General features: G+C 41.1%; 1 protein-coding gene and 1 pseudogene across 3 annotated transcripts; one reads left to right on the top strand and one right to left on the bottom strand.

Moving 5' to 3' along the window:
* The first annotated feature begins 532 nt into the window (after window positions 1–532).
* LOC122544186 (uncharacterized) lies at window positions 533–22,671 on the top strand. 3 transcript variants are annotated; one of them, XM_087981063.1, is made up of 7 exons: window positions 533–665; window positions 9,781–10,098; window positions 12,851–13,156; window positions 15,165–15,288; window positions 15,878–15,924; window positions 19,817–19,881; window positions 22,536–22,671. In XM_087981063.1, exons 1-6 carry the CDS (start codon window positions 617–619, stop codon window positions 19,876–19,878), a joined length of 906 nt encoding a protein of 301 aa, XP_087837189.1. In that variant the 5' UTR covers window positions 533–616; the 3' UTR covers window positions 19,879–19,881; window positions 22,536–22,671. The 3 variants fall into 3 exon arrangements, with proteins under 3 accessions (XP_087837189.1, XP_087837187.1, XP_087837188.1); XM_087981061.1 differs by having other exon boundaries at window positions 22,411–22,671; XM_087981062.1 differs by lacking the exon at window positions 22,536–22,671 and adding an exon at window positions 21,310–22,379.
* Window positions 22,672–22,879: 208 nt separating this feature from the next.
* Window positions 22,880–27,566, bottom strand: LOC122544242 (C-reactive protein-like; annotated as a pseudogene).
* Window positions 27,567–27,666: the final 100 nt, after the last annotated feature.

Here is a 27,666-nt window from a genome sequence, read left to right as displayed (position 1 = left end):
GAAGAGTAACCCACCCAAACCATTCCCCTGACTAATGGACCTAACATTATGGTCAATTTAGTATGGCCAATTCACATGACCTGCACATCTTAGGAATGTGGGAGGAAACCGGAGCACCCCGAGCAAACCGACGCAAACACGGGGCAAAATTGCAAACTCCGCACAGTCATCAAGGTGGGAATCAAGCCCAGGGCCCTGGCGCTGTGAGGCAGCAGGGCTGACCACTGAGCCACCGTGTTGCACACATATTGAATGGTGGAACAGGCTCGAATGGCCTACTCCTGCTTATATTTTCTATGCATCAACATTTCTGAATTCCAGCTGCGAGACTTTGTCACTTCAACAGGAAGGAGTTGATAGTGTTGTTGAATGATGTAGTTATTTTGAAACAATTGGTTGCAGTGTATGACTGGGACTGATCATGCCACTATGTGCCACTACTGTCAGGCAGAATGAAGCTAATATGTTGCATAATGACACCTCTGAACCAGTCAAAGGTTCTATTTGTTTGAGGCGTTGTACTTTCTTGTGAGTACAAACTGACTGACTGACACAGAACTTTGAGAAGAACTGTATGTAACTGCACTGTACGATTTTATCAAAGAACAAAGTGAAAATGGAGATTTTACTTGGCATTTTCATCATTTCTACTTATGTTTCTGGAGGTGAGATTTTTTAGTATGTGTGTCGCTTCTAATATTTTGTACTCCAAGTTAGTTAGCCAAACAGGTTATTTCTTTAAAACTGCTGCCATCTAGATCACAGCAGAGACATTAGCCATCTTTGGTGGATGACAGAAAGTCACCAAGAGTTTTTGAGCACTTGTTGTAACTGGAAAACCTGAGTTCCTTGAAGACAAAACTGAAGTAATGGATAATGCCAGATACTATTTACATTGACTGGCATTAGTCATTTGATAAATTAGGTCTAAAGGAGACTATTCACTAACGGTATACATGATGAATTCTGAAAACAAACTTGATTTGGTTCAGATATTGGCTGAACTGATATTGAGGGCAAACAGGACCTTGAGGATATTTTTAATTTTATGTAGTGCTCAAATATTAATATATATTCCAGGACAGCTGAAGGAGTGAAATAAGACTTCGACGTCTTCGGCACCCAGTTCGTTGCAACATTTGATCTTCATTGTGACTGGCCACGTTGCAACTGTTAAAATGTAAAAATAAAGTTCCAGCCTCAGTTGTACACAGACTTACAGAGATAAACTTTGGGTGGCTCAGTGTTTGGCAATGTTCATACAGTTTGTTGTTATTCAGAGATGTGAAAATAACTAGTCTACAATCGAAACTATTTCTTTTGAGGAGTGGTATCAAGACATCACTGAAGCATGTATGGATAAGTACGAAAAAGTGATCAAATGTACATTGATGGAAGTATCTTTCAAATCCCTTTGAAGGAACTGCAATATGGAGAGGGGGTCAAATGGTCTAATGCATTTCTGGCTGTCACCTTTCTATGGATAGAACAAATATTCAACGTGGAAGCAGCTATTAGTTTCACTGCCAAGTGTTTTATATATATGTTATTCTGTTTTTCTTTAAGAACTGGCAAACTATAGTGATACCCTTTATTTGCAATATTATACTTAGGTTGTTAAAGTAATCATATTATTCCCGTTGTGACTGCCACACAGCGTATTTTAACTCTTATATCTAGCAAAGAGACTGCGAGTCGATGCTCAATAACAAGAAACGATAATGTTTATTTATTTTCCATAATTAATACTGTAACAATAAAATATATTATAAATTAAAAATTCACACTATCAATCTAATCAACTATCCTGGTTTTAACTGAACTCTGGATGATCATATACCACCACTCAACATCTTGGCTTTGATCCACGTAACGATGATCATCTCTTAGCCTTCTCCTCGTGGTCTCAGGGGTGTCTTTCCTCCACAGTTGTTGGTCTCGAGTTACTGCTGCTGTGGATGGTGTTGCGGCAATACTTACACTTAGTAGTTGTTCTGGCCCTTTTGGAAGGGTCTTAGTGTCCTGTAATAGATTGATCCTGATCAATCGGACCCAACCAGGCGTTGACATGTTGATGGCAAGGTGGTCCTTGGGCATCCATTACTGAAGGTGTTAGGTGAACATAGGTCAGGTAGCCCTCTCCAAATAAGGCTGTGAGGCAGCACCCTGTGTCTGGCAACAACTTGATCTTTCGATTGTCCTGGGGTAGACATTCAGCTTGATGCTATTCAATTCAAATTGAAGTGCATAATGTATCGTCTGCAGCTGCTGGGTTAATTGCATGCTGTCCATCTGCAGCTGCAGCCTGTCTATTAGCACAGGAACCTTGCTCAAGGCTTGTCCCAAGTTCCAAGAATGCTTCATTAATTGTCGATTTTTCAGAAATCCGCCATTTTGTCTGGCTACACTCCTACCATACCAACACCCCTGCAGTCACTCGACAAGACTTCACATTCACTGACAGCGGAACTGCATTATTCTGGTCAAAGACAGTATACAGTCATACCCTTGATACTTGTTAGATCTCATATTTTCAATGAGAGTTTGAGTCACGGCATGGATTCGGGTGATTGTTATTTGTGATTTACAGAACAGTTCCACCACACAGCAGAAAAGGCAATAAAGGCGCAAAAGCATCTTGACTTATACAATTTAAACTTAGAGTGCACACGCCATTTGATTACTATTGGTCAGCAGAACAAAATGTCCATCTATAATTAGCTCTGAATTGCTAATAACTGAGGCTTGCTGTCCACCCCGATCGTGGCGTTTTCAAAAACTTTCTTAAGTTTCTGCAAGTGTTATTTAGCATTTGATTAGATGAGAAACTTTTAAATTTGGATGTATATTAGCTCGCTCAGCTGGGAGGTTTGTTTTCAGATGTTTTGTCACATGACTAGGTAACATCAATCAGTGAGAGTCTCGGGTGAAGTTCTGATGGTATGTCCCGCCTCTGTAATTATAGGTCTTGGTTTCTTAAGTTGGGTGACGCCATTTCCGGTTCTTTTCCTCAAAAATTGCTAATTTTTGACTTTTTCATTACAAGAAATACAAAAGAACAATGATAAGGGGTGTGGAGGAGGGTCATTTTTACTGTATGAAACTACTTAGTACGTTACAGATTGATTAACAATCCGAGAGCTATGTGTTAACTATAGCTGAATCAAGTGTTCTTACAGGGTTGCTGTTATGCTATTTGGGATAGGTCAAATGTTCAATGTCTTATATGTTAGCTCCCTACAGAGTTGCTATTGTTTAATGCAAAAGTTATTTTTTTTGTATCATCAATGTTAGCTGAAACAAATGTTCTTACAAAGCTGTTTTGTCCTACTTGTGATTAGTCAAATGTTCAATTCGGCTCTATATCGCATACAAATCAGCAACCTTGAAAAACTTACTGTCAGTATGGTTCTGCTGCATCAACCATCTGAAGTCGTCAGCCATATTGTTTCCAGCTATGGGCAGCTGTCGGCCATTTTGTACTGCTGATCTATGGACAACCCTAACAACTCTCAAACTCCTGAGCTCCTCAAGCATCAGAAATACTTGACCTGCCGTTTTTCACCAACATATTGTCATCTCTCTGTGATACAACTCACAGGAGCACAATTGTATGCAACTACACAACAGTAAAAGTTTTGCAGCAAGTGTTTTATTCTGAAAAGTAAGTTTATTCACAGATACAAGTTTTTGATTCCAGACACTTGTGCTGTTGTTGGAACTGAATTAGCAGTGAGGTCTTGCTAAAGTAGCATATTTAGATAGTGACAGCAAGTCACAGAGAATGAGCTGCCAGAGGATGTGGTGGAGGCTGGTACAATGGCAACATTTAAGAGGCATTTGGATGGGTATATGAATAGGAAGGGTTTGGAGAAATGTGGGCCGGGTGCTGGCAGGTGGGGCTAGATTGGGTTGGGATATCTGGTTGGCATGGACGGGTTGGACCAAAGGGTCTGTTTCCACGCTGTACATCTCTATGACTCCATGACTCTATAAGTGAGCGTGATGTCCCTTGATATGACGGCTGTATCTGACTGTGTGTAGTAGCAAGAATTCCCAGCGAAACTGGAGTCAAAGATCATCAGGGGAGAACTCCACAGGTTGGATTCATACCTGGCACATCTGAAAATAGGTTATGATTATTTGAGATTCAACATTTCAGCTGCAGGACGCCCCTGCAGGAGTTCCTCTGGGTAGTATCCCATGGCCATACGTCTTCAGCTCCTCGATCAGACATCTGTCCTCCAGTACAAGGTCAGAAAAGCAGATGTTGGTTGATGACTGCACAATGTTCAGCACCATTCGCAACTCCTCAGATACCGAAGCAGTCCGTGCCCAAATGCGCCTCAATGTGAACCATATCCAGACTTGGACGGAAAAGTGGCAAACTACATTGGCACCAAACAAATATCAGGCAATGACCATCTCTAATAGGAGGCGATCTAACCACCGGACATGGACTTTAAATGATGTTATTGTGATCCTGGTATTGAAGAGAAACTGAATTTAGCTCTCCATATGAATATCATACTATCACAAGTAGGTCAAAGGCTCAAAATAATGCAGCAAGCAACTCACCTCCTGACGACTCAAAGCCTGCACACAAGGCTTAAGCGAAGGGCAAGGTGGAAGTTTCCAACCCTACTTGAATGAATATAACCCCAACAATACTAAAGAAGTCTGACCCCATCCAGAATAAAGCTCCTCATTTAGTGGGCACCATATCCACAAACATCAAAAGGTGTGTTCCTGAACAAAGAGATCTTGGAGTGCAGGTTCATTGTTCCTTGAAAGTGGAGTCACATGTAGACAGAATAGTGAGGAAGGTGTTTTCTATGCTTGCCTTTATTAGTCTGAACATCAAGTATAAGAGTTGGCAGATCATGCTACGGCTGTACAGGACATTAGTCATGCCACTTTTGGAGTGTTGTATGCAATCCTTATCTCCCTCCTATAGGAAGGATGTTGTAAAACCAGAAAGGGTTCAGAAAAGATGCATGAAGATTTGGCCAGGGTTAGAGCATTTGAGCGATAGGAAGAGGCAGAATAGATTGAAGCTATTTTTCCCCAAGTTTTGGAGGCTTAGTGGTGACCTAATAGAGATATATAAAATCATGAGGGCCATGGATAGAATAAATAGGCAATTCTTTTACCCAGATGGGAAATTAAAAACTAGAGGGGATAGGTTTGAGGTGAAGACTAAGATTGAAAAGGGACATAAGCGACAACTTTTTTCGACAAAGGAGGGTGTGTGTATGGACTGAACTGCCAGAGGATGTGGTGGAGGCTGGTATAATTACAACATTAAAAAGGCACTTTATGGGTGTATGCATAGGAACCGTTTAGAGGGATATGGGCCAAATGCTGGCAAATTAGACTAGATTGATATAGAGCAATTAGTTAGCATAGACAAGTTGGAATAAAGATTCTGTTTCCATATGCTGTATATCTCTATGACTGTATGACTCTCTGACTGCTCCATCACCAACGTTCAGCATCAGCAGTGTCTGCAAGGTGCACTGCAGGAACTCACCAACAACTCTTAGACAGCATCTTCCCAAACTACGACTACAACCATCTTGAAGGACAAAGGCTGAACATAAACAGGATTATGATGATGTTTGTGTTCCCACACACCACCTGGACTTAGAACTATATGACATCTCCTTCAGTGGAATTCCCTGGAACTGCCTCCATAACTATTAATGGACTGCAGTGGTTCAGGAAAGCAACTCACCATCACCTTAAGTGCAACAAAGGACAGCCACCAAATGCTGGTCCTGCCAGCGATCCCTTATCCCACATTCTCTCTATATAAAAATTACAATGGAATAGGCATTTTCACTGCCGTATTTAGGATAGAAGGGAAGATTCTGATTAAAAGCAGTTGGATGACAATCTCTCCCGGTGCTCTGGCACGTACATGGTTGTAGTGATTAAAGCTGAACTTGCTCTGAACCTCATGCTGTTGCCCCTCGTAGACTGAAGCAACATAGCTGGCTACATCATGGAAGAAGTCCATTTGGTCCATCAAGTCTCTCCTTGCTCTCAGAAATAACAATGTAGCAAGGCTGTTGCTTCACACCCTGCAGATATTTCAATTCAGACAGTGACTCCACTTTCTTTTGATCAATATCCCTCCACTAAACCCTCAGAAAAAGCACTTCAGATGACAACCAGTCATTTTGTAAACAACCTTTGCTTCCTATCATCATGGTTTCATTTGTTTTTTTTTTGAGCGTAGCAAATGTCTGGTGCCTTCAATTCTTCAAGCAATGGGAAGAGATTTTCCACAGAAAAAAAATAGAGGTTATATGTTTGCAATGACTTGTGGGAGAAGGTTTGGTGATGAGTTGAATTGTGGGCAATGTTGACTGCTATCCATAGTGCACGAGCGTTTAATTTCGTTGATTATCTTTCAATCCTAGCCAATGACTTTATCCTAGACAACGTTGTTTATCCTCAGCTGTATATGTCCAGGCTTGTCCAGAATATTACAACCAACGTTCAACGTGTACACTGTAACTGATGAAAAGTCTTTTCTTTGGCAAAGAGTGATACTTTAACAATTCGCTGAATACAGTGTGTTTAAGGGATGAGATGAGCACCATATTGAGAGATGAATTCGAGAGGTTTGACAATGCCACTGAAAGCAATGGACGAGTTGCACATTCTTGTTTAAAATGGTCATTGTCTGACTCTTCTGTGCTATGAATGTTTTTTTCCATCGTATTCCACCACTGAAGCTGCCCAGATCTAGCTGCTTTCTTTGAGGAATGGTTCTGAGCGCCATCCAGAAAGTCCATGCACAAGTAGCTGAAGTGAAAATTGAACCATGGGTGTCCCGGTTGAAGGATAAGTAGGCCTCATATTGACATGACTGTAGAATAGAGGAACAATATTTAGATTTCTGAACGAGCGGGAATCTGATTTTTCTACTGATTTTTGTTACCAGCTGTTATCCTCTCACTGTACACTGTGCAATGAGTTTCCTGTCAGATGACCAGAATTTGGACCAATTAGCGTTGCCTTTTCCGAAACTATCTTCATTGATCTGCACCAGGGGGAGAGGGTCAGTCTCTGAATGTAACAGAGACTGGAGGAGTGAGGTTGCATTCAAAATGGCGAAACTGCCACTTACCACCATCTCTGTTTGTTTATTCATGGCAGGGGGTGAGTACACGTTGACTTACTAACTGTTCTAGATATCTTGCAACTCACCCTTTGCAGATATGCCATTACAGACCCCGACAGAAGGTAAGACTTGTACCTGGGAGCCTCAGTGGTAGGAATACAAACACTTTACCATTTATTTGGGAACTTGGAAAACCAAGACATCTAGCAATTGTTAGAAAATGTCAGAATGTCAGAAAATGTCAGAAATGTCAGAGAAATATATATAGTGGAGAGTTTTTATCTGTAACTTCCTTAATGATGTTGATTTCTCCAGCTGAGCCCCAGTCATTCACGATCCAGACCGAACACAGAATTAATATGACTGTTGGAGAAACGGCAAACTTTTCAGTGAAATCATCGGCTGCTGTGAAGAGTGGGAACTGGGATTTCCAAGGGAGAAACATTGGGTTATGGATCGGTTCATTTGCTTCAATAAGTAATGATTACAAGTTGCGTGCTGAGATTTTAACGCTAAGTGGATCACTTCTGCTAAAGTCAGTGATGTTTTCAGACAGTGGGGAGTACTTTATTACCATGGTTCCTGAAGCGGGTGACCAAGTGTCAGCGGCTCTCACCCTGCATGTACTTGATAAGCTGCATGTTCTATTGCTCTGTGCATGTGGTTGTCTGCATTAGAGGGGTGTAAGTGATGTTCAGGAGTGATTTGCTGTGTACACACTCAGGATGGCGCGAGTGGGGGAGATTCAGTCTCACTCTAAGTCCCACTCACCCAGATCTGTGCGCCATATTATCACTGTCACACAAGGATCCTGCACACCAAAAGAGGTTTCTCTCTGGTTTCCAATGTTTCCCATCAGAGGTTGGCTTCTGGAAAGGTCAACATAGGACATGGAAACAGAGATTGGAGTGAGGTTGTGTGAAGGTGGGGGAGGACGATACAGATTTTGTGAGGGATGATGAAAGGTAGAAGAGACTTGGAGAATTGATGAGACAGGATGCCAGTGAATACACCTGAGCAGGTTCCCTTCATTGTTCTACTTTGTAACAGTGGCTGCATTGTAAACATCCTTAATTGCACCATCAGCTTAAGGAACATTTATTAAGGAGGAGATGCCCTAGAAGCATTATCGCTAGACTCTCAAAGCAGAAACTGAGGTTCTTCTATAGGCTGAGTTCAACTCAGCAGATTGTGGAAATTTAAGTCAACCAAAATCTGGAATGAATAGACTCATGTTGACCCTGAAACATTGCAGACTACAAGCCGAAAGAACTGTGGATGCTATAGATCAGAAACTAAACCAAATTACTGGAAAATCTTGGCAGGTCAGGCAGCATCTGTGGACTGAAATCAGAGTTAACGTGTGGAGTTGAGTGACTCATCCTCAGAACCGTTCTGAAGAAGGGACACTTGATCTGACATTTTAACTCTGATTTCAGTCCCCAGACCTGTTGAGCTTTTCCAGAAATTTCCAGCACTGTTGATTATCCGGGTTATGAATAGGTTGAGGAGATTCTGGTTCAGCGCTGTCCTTTGGGAAGGATACCTGGCATCATTACCTGGTCTCACCTACATGTGACTGCAGACCAGCAATTTGGTGGTCTTAGTGGCCCTTTGAGCAGTTAGGCCTGGGCAATGAATGCTGGCCAAACCAGCGATGCCCAAACCCTGTTAATGACTAATAATAATAAAAAAGACAAGTTTATGGACACTCATGTTTCTGAATGTCTGGTGTCACCTGTACAAGAAACCAATAAATGAGGTGGGATTTCTCCCTAGATCGACATCTGAATTTTTCCATTGATTTCACCTTTCATCCACTGTGTTATTCTACTGTACTTTCCACTGGCTTTTACACATTACAAATCTGCCACAAGCGAAAATTTATATATGTTGTGTGCATCATGCAATATTTATCAGTATAATGTCCATCATCATGTCTATGCTTTGACCTATCATTTGTTCTTCTAACTGATGCTGTCACGTAAATAAGTGGGGTAGCTTTTGAATTATTGTGTTTTCCTTCCACAATCATGTGAACTATGAGCAACACAATGCTGCTCTGTGTTACAGTTCTGTTTTCACCTTTTCTGAACCTAAAGGAGTGACAATCCTCATAATGTCATTGGCAATCGACATTCACAGTACCAATACAACAATTTTGTTTTCACAAAACAGAAACCGTCAGAATATCCTTAAATGTGATACAGCATTTGTTTCACTGTAATATTTCTGAATCCTAAGCATAAAGTAAATGATTTGTAATGTTCCAATCGCTCTCTGAATGTAACAGAGACTGGATGGGTGAGGGTTGCATTTGGGAGGGCGAAACTGCCACTCACCACGATCTCTGTTTGCTTATTAATGGCAGTAGGTGAGGTACACTTCCTCTTACCTACTATTCTAGAGATTTTGCAACGCAACCGTTGCAGAGATGCCATTACAGACCCCCACAGAAGGTAAGAATTGTACCTGGGTGTCGTGGTTCAGAGTTAGGAATACTAACACATTCTATTTGGGAACTTGGCAAACCAAGCCAGCAAACGACTGTGAGAAAATATCAGATTTATGTTTTGGATTTTGGAGAAGTATACATGGTGGAGAGTTTCTGTTTGCAACTTCCTTAATGATGTTGATTTCTCCAGCTGAGCCCCAGTCGTTCACGATCCAGACCGAACACAGACAGATTAATGTGACTGTTGGAGAAACGGCAATCTTTTCGGTGAAACCATCAGCTGCAGCGAAGAATGGGATCTGGGAATTCAAAGGGAAAAACATTGGGTTATGGATTGGTTCATCTGTATGTCTTAGCAATGAACACAAGTTCCGTGCTGAGATTTTCCTGCCAAATAGATCACTCCTGCTGAAGTCCGTGACGTTTTCAGACAGTGGGGAGTACAATGTTACCATGTTCCCTGAAGTGGGCGACCCAGCGTCAGAGACTCTTATCCTGCATGTACTTGGTAAGCTGTATGTTCTATTGCTCTGTGCATGCGGTTGTCTGCGTTAGAGGAGCGTAAGCGATGTTCAGAAGTGATTTTCTCTGTGTACACTCGGGATGGCGTGGGTGAGGGAGATTAAATCTCGTTATGAGTCCAACTCACCCAGAGATGTGTGCCATAATATCACTGAGACACATGGATCCTGCACATTTAAACAAGTTTCTCTCTTGCTTCCAATGTTTCGCATCACAGCCGCCCTCTGGGAGGTCAACCTCACATGGGAATATGGAAACAGAGATTGGAGTGAGGTGGTGAGAATGTGAGGGTGGAAAACAGAGATCATGCGAGGGATGATGAAAGGTAGATGAGACTTGGAGAATTGGTGAGGCAAGATACCAGTGAGTACACCTGTGCAGGTTTCCTTCATTGGTCCAGCTTGAAACAGTGGCTGCATTGTAACCATCCTTAATTGCACCATCAGCTTAAGGAACATTTATTGAGGAGGAGATGCCCTAGAGGCATCATCGCTAGACTCTCAATGCAGAAACTGAGGTTCTTCTATAGGCTGAGTTCAAATCAGCAAATTGTGGAAATTTAATTCAACAAAAATACGGAATATATAGCCTCATGGGTACCCTGAACAATTGCGGATTACAACCCGGAAGAACTGTGGATGCTGTAGATCAGAAGCAAAACCAAATTGCTGGAAAAGCTTAGCAGGTCAGGCAGCATCTGTGGAGAGAAATCCGAGTTAACCTTTGTGGTCGAGTCCTCAGACATGTTCTGAAGAAGTGACACTTGTTAACTCTGGTTTCAGTCCCCAGACCTGTTGAGCTTTTCCAGAAATTTCCTGCACTGTTGATTATCTGGGTTGTGGTGAGGACGGGGGGATTCTGGTTCAGTGCTGTCCTTTGGGAATCATACCTGTCATTATTACCTGGTTTCACCTACATGTGACTGCAAACCAGCAATTTGGTGACTCTTAACTGCCCTTTGAGCAGTTGGGCCTGGACAATGAATGCTGGCAAAACCAGCAATGCCCAAATCCTGTGAATGACTAATTTGTTTAAAAATGACAATTTTATGGACATTCATGTTTCCGAATGTCTGGTGTCACCTGTATGAAAAACCATTAAATGATGTAGGATTCCTCCCGAGATGATTTGTTTTTTCAATTGATTTCACTTTCCATTCACTATATTTTTCTACTGTACTTTCCACTGGCTTTTACACAGCCCGGATCTGCTACAAGCAAGAGTTTATATATTTTGTGTACATCATACAATATTTATCAGTAGAATGCCCATCATCGTGTCTCTGCCTCGATCTATCATTTACTCTTCTAACTGACGCTGCCATATAAATAAGAGGGGTAAGTTCCGAATCATTTCATTTTCCTTCTATAGTCATGTGAATTATGGGCAGTACAATGCTACTCTGAGGTACAGTTCTGCTTTCACCTTTTCTGAACCTAAAGGAGTGACAATCATAGTTATGTTATTGGCAATTGACATCCACAATGTCAAAAAAAATTCACACAACACAAAAACCCTCAGAATATGCTTAAATGTGATACAACATTTATTTCACTTTAATATTTCTGAATCCTAAACATGATTTAAATGATTTGTGACGTTTCAATGTCGTTCATGGCCGCTGCCACCATGAGACAGGGATTCAGTGAAAACGCCGCAGAATCTCTTCTGTGACCTAATTGGTTGCAACATCTGAACTTCCATCTGGCTGAACACATCCCAATCATTAGATGCAGGTTGAAAAGTGTTCTGCAGTGGTCTTCAGAAAGAGACTTTGGCTAGCTCAGGGTTTGGCAACATTATACAAGCTGTTGATCCTAACAGATGCAAATCTGTTCGCAACAAAGAACCTAGATTTTTTTTAGATTAGATTAGATTACAGTGTGGAAACAGGCCCTTCGGCCCAACAAGTCCACACCAACCCGCCGAAGCGAAACCCACCCATACCCCTACATTTACCCCTTACCTAACACTACGGGCAATTTAGTATGGCCAATTCACCTGACCCTGCGCATCTTTGGACTGTGGGAGGAAACCGGAGCACCCGGAGGAAACCCACGCAGACACGGGGAGAACGTGCAAACTCCACACAGTCAGTCGCCTGAGGCGGGAATTGAACCTGGGTCTCTGGCGCTGTGAGGCAGCAGTGCTAACCACTGTGCCACCGTGCCGCCCACTACCTTCCCAGTGCCATAAACCTTCCTTCCTACTAATATATAAATTGAACACATGTATAGATAATTACACGTGGTACAGAGAATGGAAGCTAATGGGATCACTTTCCAAATTGCTTTCATACAGCTGAAACATGTATGCTGGCAACAACGTTTAATTTCTCCTCCTGAACCTTCCTTGAAATTAACACTCAGCATGGACACGATTACTTCAATGTCAAGTATAAGATTGCCAATACAATTGTTACACTGCAGGGAGAAGGTTCTTCTGAAATCTGCCCGCAACGTCTCTCTTCCTTAGTGTTAACTTCCTGCCTTTTTGCCAATATCTCTGCTCACCATTGCAATCCAAATCAGCAGCCAATGCTTTCCTTAACTCCATCTGTCCTCAGTCAGTGAGAGTCACATCCAAACCCTGTTTGTTTCAGTGACTGAAACATAAGACAGCAATCAGTTGATAAGGAAAAGCAGGTCATGTTAAAAAAGAAGTCATTGCCATTTTAGAGAATTCTACCTGGTTCAAGTTTCTCTTAATGATGTTTATTTCTTTAATTCGACTCCAAGGTTCGCTGCTCCAGACCGAAAGCACACGGATTAATGTGTCTGTTGGAGAAACCGCATTATTTACAGTGAAGCCGTTAGCTGCAGTGAAGAATGGGAACTGGGCTTTCAATGGGACAAACATTGCGCTGTGGTTCAGTTCATCTGTTTTTCTAAATTATGAATATAAATCACGTGCTCATATTTTGCTGCCAAATGGATCACTCCTGCTGAATTCACTGACGTTTTCAGATGGCGGGGAGTACACTGTTACCATGGTACCTGAAGTGGGCGAGAAAGCTTCAGCGACCCTCACCCTGCAAGTCCTTGGTAAGTAACATATTCTATTGCTTCGTGTATGGTGTTGGCTGCTTTAAAAGAGGACTAAGTCATATTCAGGAACAGGTTGCTCTGTGTACACTCAGAGCGGCTGGAGGGTGAGTTTCAAGTAGACAAATCAATGGGATTAAAGGCAAATAAGTCCTCTTGTCCAGATCATTGCATTCTACAATCCTAATAGAGGTAGCTGCAAAGATAGTGGATATATTGGTTGTAATTTTCCAAAATTCCGTGGGATATAGAGATGTGTCAAATGATTGCAAGACAGCCAATGTGGCACCCCTACTTAAAAAGGGATGGAGCCAAAATGCAGAACCAGTCAGCCTAACATCTATTGTTGGGCAAGTATTTGAATTAATTATTATAGAAGCAATTTTAGAAGATTTGGAAAAAACATAACCCAATCAGGCTGAATCAGGTCCTTTTTGAAATTTGCACTAGAGTTAGACCGGGTGATTAAGAAAACATTTAGCGTGCTCGACTTTATCATTCAGACCATTGAGTGTAGGAGTTGGGGTGTCATGATGAGATTGTGTGGACGTTGGTGAGCCCTCTTCTGGAGTGCTGTGTGCAGTTCTGGTCGCCCGGTTGTAGAAAGTGCATTATTAAGCGGGAGAGGATTCAGAAGGATTTTCCCAAGTTGCGGCCAGGAAGGAAGGAGTTGAGTTACAAAAATAGACTGGAAAGGCTGGGACGTGTTTCACTGGAGCGTAGGAAGTTTATAAAATCATCAGTTCACTGACAAAATCCCTTTCCCTAGGGTTGGGAAGTTCAGTACCTCTTTGGCTTCATTGAAACGTAAATGCAGCCAAATGTAAAATGAGCTGTAGAATCGATGTCAGTAAAGTTGTGCATTGTTGGAAATGCAATGCCTCTTAGATGCTCATTTTGTTTTTGCAAACATTCGCCAGGATTCTTTGGATAGCATGTTCCAAACCCATGTCCGCTCTCATTTAGAATCAGATAGGTAGCAGATTCTTCAGAACACTGTCACCTGCAAGATCTATTTATTATCATGACCAGAAACTTTACTATTCTTCCATTAAAGTTATCGTGACAACATCATTGTACTCCCCTCCAAAGAGTATTTTTGGGGTTTACTTGCACCAAACAGACCCCAGTAGATCAGGCAGCAGCTCACAATCACTTTCTCATGGTCAAAGAGGATTGGGAGATAAATGCTGGCCAAACCAGCAATGTCCACATCTCTTGGATGTTTAACAGTAGGACAATTAGAATGCCAATTACATCTAATATAGCTTCAGTGTCAACAATGCACCAGATTGTAAGACTCAGAGAATGGAATTTGAAACAAAGAGGAACATATATTGTAACTGAGGTGACATATTAATATATTCTGCAATGTAAAAGGATTTGAAATGCTTCTTTTTGGAGTTTTGACATTCTATCTATCTAGTAGTTCGGATTTTATTCAAAGAAACTCAGCACTTGATTCAGCTTGCAAAATCTATAAAATGACATATTAAATGTCTGTTTTTAACAGGAGCACAAGAGGTCAACACTAGGTTTTCACAGAAGTTAGTTTCTTCTGTTATTTTTCATGAAATGTGGGCACCACTGCAAAGAGCGTCGTGTGTTGTCCTGATACTGTGTAGCTTCCACACCAATTACAGAAGGAATTTCAGACTCATCCGCACTGCTGCAGTCCTGAAGTCACACTCAGGACAGACCGTGAAGGACAGCAGAGTTCAGTTTATAAAAGAAATTTATGAACCAGAGGATTTTTACAGTTGATGACAGTTGTGAATTCAACATCACAGAAGCCAGATGTGTGTATTTGAGATTTACTCACTGAAGTTAGATGTCACCAACTCTCATTTTATTAGCCGGCCTCGTGATTACAAGTCTAATGACATTACTACTATCTTCCTGTCTTCCAAGCCATGTATGTAAATTAAATGACCGTTAGCTCAAGAGGATGAAGTTGTGGCCATTTTATTACATGAACCTTCAAGACTTGTTCCTATTGCATTTTCAGATCAATCAAATCCCAGGGACAATTTGAACGATGGTGCCATAGCAGGCATAGCGATTGCTTTGCTTCTTTGTCTGGGTTTTGCCATTGGGATTAGTGCATGGTTAATCAAAAGAAAATCAGAAGCGTAAGTACATTATATAAGTTTTTCCTTGAAATTTACGATTTTTCTTCATGGCCTGGTGAGTTTAAGTAATGTAGATTTGTGAAAAGTAGATTCATAATATTTCTATAACACATATATAATTGAAAAGCATATTTACACTGACAATGCTGATGTTTGACATTTTGTATTGATATCAGAATATTCTCTGTGTTAGCTCTTCGTTTCAGTTGAATGAAAAGCTCAATTTCTGCTTCTGATGCAGTGGCATGGTTTTAAATCTCCCATACTGAAATGGCAATGCAGAAATTTCTCCTAGACATCATCAACTGAACACTGCTTCAAAGCAGCTTCAAATTTTGTAACAAAGTAAATGATAGGTTAAAATAATTCAAGTTATGTGTTCATGCTCTGATTATTTTATAGTTCAGTCACTTATTGCCTGTAGAATTTGGTACAAATTCCCAATATGCAAATCAGCCAGCCAGTAATGAATTTAGTTTATATGAACAATAAAGAGTTAACAATACAGTTTCTATTCCAGGTCATAATTATTTCAACCAACATTGTCATGAAAAGCTTACAATTCTCTATTGTGCATACATTTGTTTAGCATGAAAACTCCAAAACAAGGACAAAATACTAGTTCAGTAGCAAGTGGTAAGTGAATTATTTCATCATTTCCATGTTGCTGTGGTAATACAAGACTTAAAGGTTTTACTGATTTGAAATTATTTTGCTAAACCATGAATCATACTGACTGTTGAATGTTCATGTGTGCAGCTACATTAAGATAAATTAATGCAACAATCCCGGTAATGTGCTTTTCAATTGAATTAATTGAGAAATATAACATAACATTTCTTTGAATCAATCTTTTTAACGATTATATTTGTTGCTAAGTTGTGAAGAATAGCAAGTAACTGTCCTTTGTGTATTTTATTGCACACCCTACAACTTTCAAATCACGCCATCTCAATTTCTAATCTACTTTCACATTTTGTTGTTTCATTTTTTCACGGTCTTGTATATTCCTTTATTCTCAAAACAGAACAGATTTTAGTGGCTTAGAAAGCATATCTTGACACGGATGCTATACACAATCTAATTGTTTATTATTTACCAGTCAGGAATTCAGAGTGTAACTTCAGTCAACTTTGATGCAACTGCATTATGTTTTATTTGTAATTACTGTAATGGTTTGAGTATTAAATGGATGACCAGGAATCAGCATCCTACTTCACAGCACATAGAAAGGTTTTTGCAAATTCGGGTCTTGACTCTTATCATTCAGTTAACATGATTACGTGCAGGAAAAATCGAGGGTATTGTTTGGGTAGTTAGCCTTCTTGTCTTTGTTTTCTGTCGGCTTCTGAATAGCTTTCTATAGACATCCGATTCGTTCCAGAGATGCAGAGGAAAGGATTGCAAAGATGATTCTGGATAGGAGCGAGAGTAATAGGGTCATTGTTATGGGAGACTTTAACTTTCCAAATATTGACTGGAAATGCCATAGGCCGAGTACTTTAGATGGGTCCATTTTTGTCCAGTGTGTGTGGAGGAGGGATTCCTGACATCGTCTGTAAACAGGCCAACAAGGGGCGAGGCCCATTGGAATCAGTACTGGGTAATGAACCCAGCCAGGTGTTAGGTTTGGAGGTAGGTGAGCAGTTTGGTGATAGTGACCACAGCTCAGTTATGCTTCCTTTAGCGATAGAAAGGATAGATATATACTGCAGGGCAAGAGTTGAACTGGGGGAAAGGCAATTATGATGCGATAAGGCAAAATTGAGGATGCATAGAATAGAGAAGAAAACTGTGAGGCATGTGCACAATTGAAATGTGGAGTTTTTGAAGAACAGCTACCACGTGTCCTTGATTATTATGTACTGGTCAGGCAGGGTGGGAATGGTCGAGTTAGAGAGCCGTGGTTTATGAAGGAAGTTGAATCTCTTGTCAAGAGGAAGAAGAAGGTTCATGTTAGGATGCTTGAGAGTAGCAGGTTAGCCAGGAAAGACCTAATGAGAGAACTAAGAAGAGCCAGGAAGGGACATGAAAAGTTTTGGCAGATAAGAACAACCCTAAAAGCTTTCCATTAGTATATCAGGAATAAAAGAATAACTAGTGTAAGTTTAGGGCCAACCAAGAGCAGTAGTGGGAAATTGTGTGTGGAGCCTGAGAAGATAGGAGAAGTGCTAAATGAATATTTTTCGTCAGTATTCACACTTCAAAAATACAATGTCCACGAGGAGAATACTGAGATACAGACAACTAGACTAGACAGGATCGAGGTTCACAAGGAGGAGGTTTTAGCAATCTGGAAAGTGTGAAAATAGATAGATCCCCTAGGGCTGAATGGAAATAATTCTAAGATTGTCTTGGATGCCAGGGCGGATTCTGCAGAGTCTTTGGCTTTGATCTTTATGTCATCATTGTCTACAGGAATAGTGCCAGAAGACTGGAGAATTGCAAATGTTTTCCCTTTGTTCAAGAAAGGGAGTAGGGACAACCCTGGTAGTTGTAGATCAGTGAGCCTAACTTTGGTGGTAGGTAAGGTGTTAGCAATGGTTATAAGAGATAGGATTTATAATCATCTATCAAGGAATAAGTTGATTAAGAATAGTCAACACAGTTTTGTGAATAATAGTTCATGCCTCATAAAACCTAATTGAGTTCTTAGAAAATGAACAAGCAGATGGATGAGGGTAAAGTGGTTGATGTGGTTTATATAGAATTCAGTAAGCCATTTGATAAGATTCCCCATGATAGGCTATTGCACAAAATACAGAGACATGGCACTGAGAGTGATTTAGCAGTTTGGAGCAGAAATTGGCTAGCTGAAAGAAGACAGAGGATGGTGGTTGATGGGAAGTGTTCATCCTGGTGTTCAGATGCTAGTGGTGTACCGCAACCATCTGTCTTGGGTCCACTGCTGTTTGTCTTTTTCATAAATGACCTGGATGGAAGGATGTGTTAGTAAATTTGCGGATGACACTAAGGAGTTGTGGATAGTGATGAAGGATATTGCAATTTGCAGAGCGAAATAGATAAGCTGCAGATCTGGGCTAAGACGTGGCAAATGTAGTTTAATGTGGAAAGATGTGAGGTGATTCACTTTGGAAGGAGCAACAGGAATAACAAGTACTGGATTAATGGCAAGATTATTGGCAGTGTAGATGAGCAGAGCGATCTCTGTGTTCATTTGAGTAGACCCCTGAAAGTTGCCACCTAGGTTAATAAGAAGGCATAGTTTTATTGGTAGTGGTTCTGCGTTTTGGAGCCATGAGGTCATTTTGCAGTTGTACAAAACTCTGTGGCCGCACTTGGAGTTTTGTGTACAGTTCTGGTCACCATATTATCGGCAGAATGTAGAAGCTTTGGAAATCGTTCAGAGGGAATTTACTAAAATGATGGCTGAAATGGAGGGAAGGTCTTATGAGGAAAGGCTGAGGGACTTGAGGCTGTTTTCACTAGAGAGAAGAAGGTTGAGGTGTGACGTAATTGAGACATAGACGATCATCAGAGGTTTAGATTGGGTGGACAGTGAGAGATTTTTTCCCTCGGATGGTGATGGCGAGCACGAGAGGACATAGCTTTAAATTGAGGGGGTAATAAATATAGGACAGATGTAAGAGGTGGTTTCTTTACTCAGTAGTAGGGCATGACATACCCTGCCTGCAACATTGAGGGCAACTTTGAGGGCATTTAAATGGTCATTGGATAAACATATGGATCAAAAATGGATACGTGTGGGATAAACAGGCTTCAGATTGGTTCCACAGGTCAGCGCAACAATGAGGGCCAAAGGGTCTGTACTGCACCGTAATGTTCTATGTTCTATATCTTCTTGAAATGGAACAATTCCAAATATAAACTTTGATCCTCTATTCACTGCACCTACTGTTAATGACTATGTTAGGAGTTAAGTTACAGAATTGATTCAAAAAGCAGCAGGGGAATAATGAAAACTCGTAGTTTCATTTTCATACATTGCAACTCAATTATTCTAAATCTATTTAAATTTAGAATTGTCCATTGTTTTAGCTTCAACGGTACTGCCTGGAATGTAATAAAGTGAATTGTTATTATAATAGTTTCAGCGAAGTCGGTTTGCAGTTCATTGGAACTGTGAGGACAGTGGGTAAATTTTTCTGGATCGTGGAGGTGATCTAGCAGATTTGACATGTGCACAAAATGCCTGGATATAACGTTAAATAAATAGCAACTAAAGAGGTTGAGTCATTTTTCTAAAATAAGGTTGAGCTGTGAGGTTTTGTGCTTTCCCTCCAGACTTTTTGTTCCTCAGACCTGGAACGTGCAGACTGAAATGTGGTTGGAAGCAAATTGAATAGAAACGCACAAGAAAAATGAATAAATTCTTCAAAGAAAACTGTTGACGAGGTTGTGGTAAAATAGCACGAGAATGGGTCTAACTTGATAATACTGGAAGGTGATACCGGCTTGATAGAATACAAAGCTTCCTTTGCTGTTTTCGTATTCTATGCCTCGACCATAATCTGTTCATGGTAAACTAAATATCTTGCTTTCTCAGATCGTGCTGCAGCACTCCATGAAAATTCACAAGCGATCTATGAAAACATTCCAAGAAGATAAAAGGTTGGTGCAATTATTAGATGATGTTGCTGCAATTAATATACAGTTAAACTGCTGTGATTATAAATCCAAAAAATGATCATCATGTAACATGTAAAATGGCGATAGCTCTGCCTGATCGTAAGGCTGCTGTCCTATTTGAGGTAATCAATTGGTGATGGCTTGACCTGAGGCTCTCCTCATCTCAGGCGAAAGACAGTCCTTCATGGTAACCTCAACTTTGTGGATGAATTAACATGATCTTATTGGTATCACTTATTTGCAAACCAGACATCCAGCCAATGGAACTAACACAACATCAGGTCAAGATGTAGTTATGGATTGATTGTTCAGTTTTGCCACTAAAGTGAAGGTCACTGCTGTGTAAACTGAATATTTGTTGAACTGTTGCCTGTCATATTGCTGAAGAAGGGCTTACGTCCGAAACGTCGATTCTCCTGCTCCTCGGATGCTGCCTGGCCTGCTGTGTTTTTCCAGCATCACATTTTCTAACTCTAGTCTCCAGCATCTGCAGTCCTCACTTTCGCCTTTCATATTGCATCGAGCAGCACAATGGCACAGTAGTTAGCGCTGATGCCTCACCGTTTCCATCCTTGGGCGACTGTCTGGGTGGAGTTTGCACATTCTCTAGAGTTTGCACGGGTTTCCTCTGAATGCTCTACTTTCCTCCCAGAGTCCATAGATGTGCAGGTTAGGTGGATTGTCTGTACTAAATTTTCCGTAGTGTTCAGGCATGTGCAGGCACAGTGGGTTAGCGATGGGGAATGTATGGGGTTTGGAAGGCATGGGGTGGGGTCTGGATGGAATACTCTTAAGAGGGTCAGTGTGGACTTGATGGTTTGAATGGCCTACTTCCACAAAGTGGGGATTCTAAATTCTAATTCTAAGTTAAGATGTGTGCCCCTCTTTAGAATTCATCCTCCTGGAATGAGCACATGATTTATGGTTTTTGACGACCTAATTAATTTATTGTCCCACATTTGCCTAGTTTCATCCTTATCTGTACTGCAACTGTATGTAAAATGGCCCCGTTTTGCACTTTTTGGCTGCAAAGGCTAAAAACTGTAACAAGCATCTGCAGAATACTGAAATGTTCCTGTATTAAGTGACTAATCTTCTAGGTGTTTTACAGTTAAAATCCTCACATAAAGAAACAAATATAAATCAATTGCCATGCTGTCAACATCTTCTGTTATATTTGCCATGAATTTAAAAAGTGCTTATAAAAATTATGCTTTGCCAAACATAAATATGTAGAGAAGAATTCATATGAAGGAGATTGTTAATAACTGCATCTCTAATATTAAAGCAATGCATTTATGGACTGATGACCGTCTCTATTTAAAGAAGAAATACAGAACCTAACATGTAACATCTATGCGTTATATTTAGCTTCTGCTTTATTTATGTATTAAAATTCCATTGTTTAAGGGTGGAAGACATTCAAAGTTTTGATTTCTTCGGGATCTCCCTCTGAGAATGCTTCAGGTTGATTGGCTGCTTACTTGCTTGATGATGTGAATAATCCTGGATGTCATAATTGCACTTGAACAGAATGAAATGTACATTGAAAGTGTTGAGAACCAAGCTTTGGCACTTGCTAAAGATTACTGACCTGCTTTCCTGTAAACAATGTTATCCCTGCATTACGATTTTCAAAGCAGTGGCTCCTGGGAGGTTTTGTATGTATTGAGCATCGTGATGTAAAAACTATTAACGTCAATTTAGAACAATTTTGACCTGTTTAATAACGGACATTTCAGAAGGAGTGCTTAGTAAAGTAAAGGAGACAGGCTGTGGCAGAAAAGGGATGAAGTTGCAAATAATACAAAATGCTCGCCTCCAGTCCACATGATTTTCAGGAAAAGGTCACATGATACAGTGTCAGTGTGATAAGGAAATTATTGCATCTGAAGGCATGCAATCAGAGAGATCAACTGCCTTCAGCTCCTCTGTATTTCTATGAAAAACCTCTCATCAATGTCTGAGTTCAAAATCCCCTCGAGAACCTCAGCATCGAAATGAAGGTTCATTAAAGGAGCATTCAGTATCTCAATCACTGTCTCCAGAAAAGTGATTCAACCAGCCACAACTGACTCATGAAGTCACAGTCAGTGGTAACAGCTTGAGTGGAAACTCTCTTCAGCTGAAGAAAAAAATCCTCTGCATCATGTTTTATTTTAAATCGAACTGTTTTTTTTTGGCTAAGCACTTTTAAGTTTGCATTGCTGAGAGATTCATATTACTTTCCAAGATTTGAATGTTTGTGTAGCTGCTTGTGTTCGTGTTAAGAGGGTAGTTATATAAAAATATTAACACTGTTTAAATATTTTGTTTATAAGCTTTACCTCTTGGAATTTTCTTTTTAAATAACCTTGTAATAGATGATCCTGTATGTCTTACTTAAAGAATCTGGCTGGTTTACCTGAAGTGTATGTAGTCAAAACCATACATCCCTCCTTATCAGTGTGCCAGCTCATCTATATCCAGTGTTTACATATCTCCACCCTCCTTCTACCTTTCTTCATTCAGCCCATGCTCGTCTCCAGACCTGCTCCAGCTTTACAACACAAACTTGTATCCACTGCCCACCTGAAAACTGATGCGTGTCCATGAGATAGCCTCTCCAATCAACCTGTTCAATGATGTTTTCACAGGCATCTGGAGAAGATGAGATTTGAATCTAGATCTCCAGATTTGAGGGTAACAATACTGCCACGATACCACAAATGTGCAGAGGTGCAAGGGCATGCTCGAGAGAAAAAGCTCAGCAATAAAACTGCAAAAGCTTTGTTTTTATTGTGAGTTCGTGAATTTAAAGGTGATCATTACAGTTTATTCACAAACAATTTACCTGTGCATTTGTTGAACGTTTGAGTCTTTCGTGTTCATGGAAGCACAAAAATATATAGAGAGAGATTAAATATTTATAATCACAAAAGGTACACTTACAATCCGTCACTGGTTTTGACTGAAGGGACAGTGTCAACAGTCTTATCTCTGACACTCAAATTCAAAAACACTTGCAGCCAATGCACAGATCAGACATCGCATGTTATTGTGTGCATGTTCCCATATGTTTGTGCGTGTGTCTGTGTGCATATGTGCATATGTGTGTGTTTGTATGCATGTCTGTCTGTGGGTGTGTGTAGCTGTGTTTATACATGGCTGTATGTGTGTATGTTTGTGTATATGTATATACATGTGTGTGGGTGGATGGGTGTGAGTATGTGTGTGTATGTGTGGTTGTGTAGATCTGTACGTGAATGTGTGTCCGTGGGTGTGTATGTGTGTGTATGTGGGATTGTGTGGGTGTGCGTGTACGTGTGTGTTCATGTTTGTGTTGTGTTAGGGAATGCGTGTGTATGAGGGTTGTGTTAGGAAGTGTGTGTGTTGTGTGTTTCTGCACTTGTGCCTGTTTGTAGGAGTGCCCGTGGGAGACTCAGCCCCCGCCAACTCCAAAACAGTCCCAATTTTTTAGAAGTTACAATCGTGATTATCCTCCACATTCATGTTCCCTTTGCTCTCGTATGATACTGTGTGCCAGTTGATGATGTTACACCCAGCACAGTGACACCCTTGACTGTGCAGTTTGATGTCTTTTGCCGACAGGACATAGTCGCACAAGTGGACATCTGTCAGCTCTCCCACGAAACTCTGCTTGCTATCAGCATTGCCCTCGACCCAGTCCTGTTCCTGACTCAGGATAAACGTGCCCCTGCCTCGGACCATCCCACCTCTGTTGCTAACTTTCTGAAGACTCTGGACTCCTTTGAGCCAGAAAGCGATGAATCCAGTTGAGGATTTCCAACTCACACAGATGTGTCTCAGCAGAGCATCGGTCTCTGGGAGGGCGAAATGGAATATGTTGCTGCCAAAGTAAAGGGACAGTCTCCTGTCCTCATTGTGCCAGAGCAGAACTCGTTGTCCTTAGTCGCTGTGGCATAGGACAACAAGCTGTAGCCTCGCTTCGTCTCTGAGGCAGCCCTCAGGCAGAGAGTGAACGCAGAGAGCTGGGAGATTCCTGTCGCTTTGAATCGAGAAAACTAGCGACTTGCCCAATAAACCTGTAAACAAAGGCAAAGACAGAGTTGAGCATTTAAAAAGGAGAATCTGTGAGATGCAAAAGGAAAGGAAGAGGAAGAAATGGGAAAGGTCAGATATTCCAGTCTTCCTACTCTCCACTGTTTTGCACTGGCTTATTCACTCAGGCATCTTCAAACTCACATAAACACACACTTTAACACAGTCACAAAAAACTTGTGCAACAATCAAAGATTTGGAGACGATTATACACATAAGGAATAATAAAAGCCATGTAAAAATATTCAAACTGGTGGGCAGAATGAAAATTAAAAGGAGGAATTGGTTTCTTTTCTACAGCGCAGGCTCATTGGACATTTAAATGTTTCTTATTGTTGTGACAGAGTGCTTTGTGCACTGAACATCGCACTCTCTCTTCGACTCAGTCAGTTCCACAGCCGAGTCAGAATGAAAGGAGAGAATGAGGTTGTAATGCAGTTTTATCAGAAATATATGACCCACAAAAGTGCACAATGGGCATCACATATTTAGTACTGACCCTCCGAAATTGCGGCACTCCCTTAGTAGTGACCCTCCAACAGCAGGCACTCCCTCAGTGCTGACCCTCTGATAGTGCAGCACTCCCTCAGCACTGACCCTCTGATCTTGCAGCGCTCCCTCAGCACTGACCTTCTGATAGTGCGGCGCTCCCTCAGTACTGACCTCTGATAGTGCAGCACTCTCTCAGTACTGACCCTCTGACAGTGTGGCACTCTCTCAATACTGACCCTCTGATAGGGCGGCACTACTTTAGTACTGACCTTCTGATAGTGCAGCATCCTCTCAGTACTGACCCTCTGACAGTGTGGCACTCCCTCAGTACTAACCCTCTGACAGGGCGGCACTCCCTCAATACTTGTCACTTGAAATTGTAGCACTCCCTCAGTATTTACTCTCCGACAGAGCAGCTATTCCTCAGAACTGACCCTCCTTCTTCACTGTATCTTGAGACTTTCCAGCACTCCCTTCGACATTGCAGCATTCCCTCAAAAATAATCTTCTGAAATCATAATGTTCACTTGGTTACATAACTGGGTCGAAGATAGAAGACAGAGTGTGGTGGTGGAGGGCTGCCTTCCAGACTGGTGGCCTGTAATAAATGGTGTGTCACAAGCATCGGTGCAGGGTGCACTGCTTTTTGTCATTTATGTAAATGATTTGGATGTAAACATAGGAGGTATATGTACTAAGTATGCAGATGACACCAAAATGTAGGTGTAGTGGACAGCAAAGAAGGATATCTTAGAATACAATGGGATCTTGATCAGACAGGCCAATGTACCAAGGAGGGTGCGATAGATTTTAATATAGATAAACGTGAGGTGCTCTATTTTGGAAAAGCAAATCAGGGCAGGACTTATACACTTAAACGTAAGGACCTAGGGAGTGTTGCTGAACAAACAGACCTGGAATTGCAAGTTTATAGTTTCTTGAAAGTGAAGTCGCAGGTTGATAGGATAGTGAAGAAGACATTTAGTATGTGTTCCTTTATTTGTGACAGCATCGAGTATAGGAGTTGAGAGGTCACGTTGCATCTGTAGAGGACATTTGTTAGGACACTTTTGGAATACTTCATGCAATTCTGGTCTCCCTCCTATAGGAATAATGTTGTGAAAGTTTAAAGGGTTCAGAAAAAAAATTGCAAGGATGTTGTCAGGTTTGGAGAGTTTGAGCGATACGGAGAGGCTGAATAGCCGGAGCTGTTTTCCCAAGAACGTCAGAGGCTGAGGGATGACTTTATAGAAGGGTATAAAATCATGAAGGACATGGATAGAGTAAATAGGCAAGGTTTTGTCCCTGGGGTGGCAGAGTCCAGAACTAGAGGGCGTAGGTTTCAGGTGAGATGGGAAAGATTTAAAAGGGATCTAAGTGGCAATGTTTTCATGTAGAGGATGGTGCATGTATGGAATGAGCTGGCAGAGAAAGCGGTGGAGGCTTGAACAGCAACAGCATTTAAAAGGTGTCTGGATGTGTATATAAGTAAGAATTGTTCAGAGGGATATGAACCAAGTGCTGACAAATGGGATTAGATTATTTTATGATATTTGCTCAGCATGGCTGAGTTGGACTGAAGAGTGTATGCCCATGCTGTGCATCTCTAAGACTCCATTGCTCCACTGACCCTCTGACAGTGTGGCATTCCCTCAGTACGGACCCTCCAACAGTGCAGACCTCCCTCAGTACTGACCCTGTAACACTGCAGCGGTCCCTCAGTACTGACACTCCGACAGTGCTTGCCCTCAGACTCCCTGACATTTCAGAGTCCCCATAGTATTGAACCACAACAGTCCAACACTGCCTCAGTACTGACTCCCTGAGAGTGTGGTGCTCCCTCACTACTGACCCTGCAAGAGTGAAGAATTCCCTCAGTAATGAACCCACTAACAGTGAAATGTTCTCAGAGTCATTGCTTCATGATCACTGGGCAAAAGTTCTGACATTCCATCCAAAACATCAAAATGGGTTTATGTACAGCAAGTTGATAACAACGAGCTCAGGGTGGCTGCCCATGATCACTTTCTCAGGTGCGATTAGGAACCTTTGTGGCATGCATCAGCTCAAATGGCTTGATTGCTGCTGTGACATGTTGAATAATAACAACCGTGTAGTTTCTGTTCCCACAGCTGGGTTACTGCGAAAGTCACCTTCTCAATGTTGCCCCTTGCCAGAGATACTTTTCAGTTTAAACCCATCACTAGCTGCTTGTCTGATGAGAGATTGGTCCTCTGGGACTATGGCACCTTCACGTACCAATTTTTTTTTAACAAAAACCAAGAGACATGAGAATGTGAAACTGATCTGTTAAAGGCTGAAAGAGTTAAGCATTGTGTACCAGCATTGATCTGTGATGTTCACTCGACTAATAATCTTCTCGTGTAATTAATATTCACACTGACCCATGTGTTTTATCATTAATCATCACCATGCCTGTCATATTACCTTTCAATTCTGTTTTTCTTTAATATTTAGAAGCTTCAATGTCTAGATATTATAGAGATAATTGAAAAAAAACACATCACATCCCTGTTTGAAATCGCGACTCTTTCCCCATTTTAAATACACAATCCTGGGAACATTGGCACTGGCGAGAGAATCAAATGTGCATGGAATGTCTACGCATGAAGCACCCACTGCTAAAAATCTCCAGGATCATTTGCGGACAATTGGGTGCTGTGGATAGACTGAGTAAGCAATAGAAATAACATAGCAAGACAATTCTCCAATGTTTTAGAATGTCCCAAACTTAATCTTCAACCATTTCCAATCGATACATCACTACAAAAACAGAGCCTTTGAAATTCCTTTGGAAACTAAAAATTCCAGTGAAAATGTGATTTTCCAACAAAATAGGATACACAGTCACAATTTGGCAAATCCTATTTTGAGAAAGTTGAGCTTCCCAACGTATTGTGCATGAAATAGCCTGCTCATCAACTTACACACATTTAATGAACCATTAATAGTTTGATACGGAGTGAATTTGAAGCAACTTCACGTTCTCCTTTATACACAACACCCCAATGGAGGAATGTTTACTGATTACAGATCTTACCTTCCACATGCAAGGACTTTATTTCTTGTCGATTATAATGGAGTCTGAACATCGGAAGAAGGTCTGCTGGTCACCTGGGTAAATGGAAATCATATTTCCCTCCAGTACCTTCAGACTTTGCGATAACAAGCCGTGATAACCCTTACACTCAG

This window comes from Chiloscyllium plagiosum, unplaced genomic scaffold (assembly GCF_037043375.1).
Source record: "Chiloscyllium plagiosum isolate Xiang-an unplaced genomic scaffold, Cpla_swu_hap1 HiC_scaffold_38, whole genome shotgun sequence".
Lineage (NCBI taxonomy): Eukaryota > Metazoa > Chordata > Chondrichthyes > Orectolobiformes > Hemiscylliidae > Chiloscyllium > Chiloscyllium plagiosum.
Note: the sequence above shows the minus strand (reverse complement) of the source record. Positions and strands in the feature narration are given on the sequence as shown.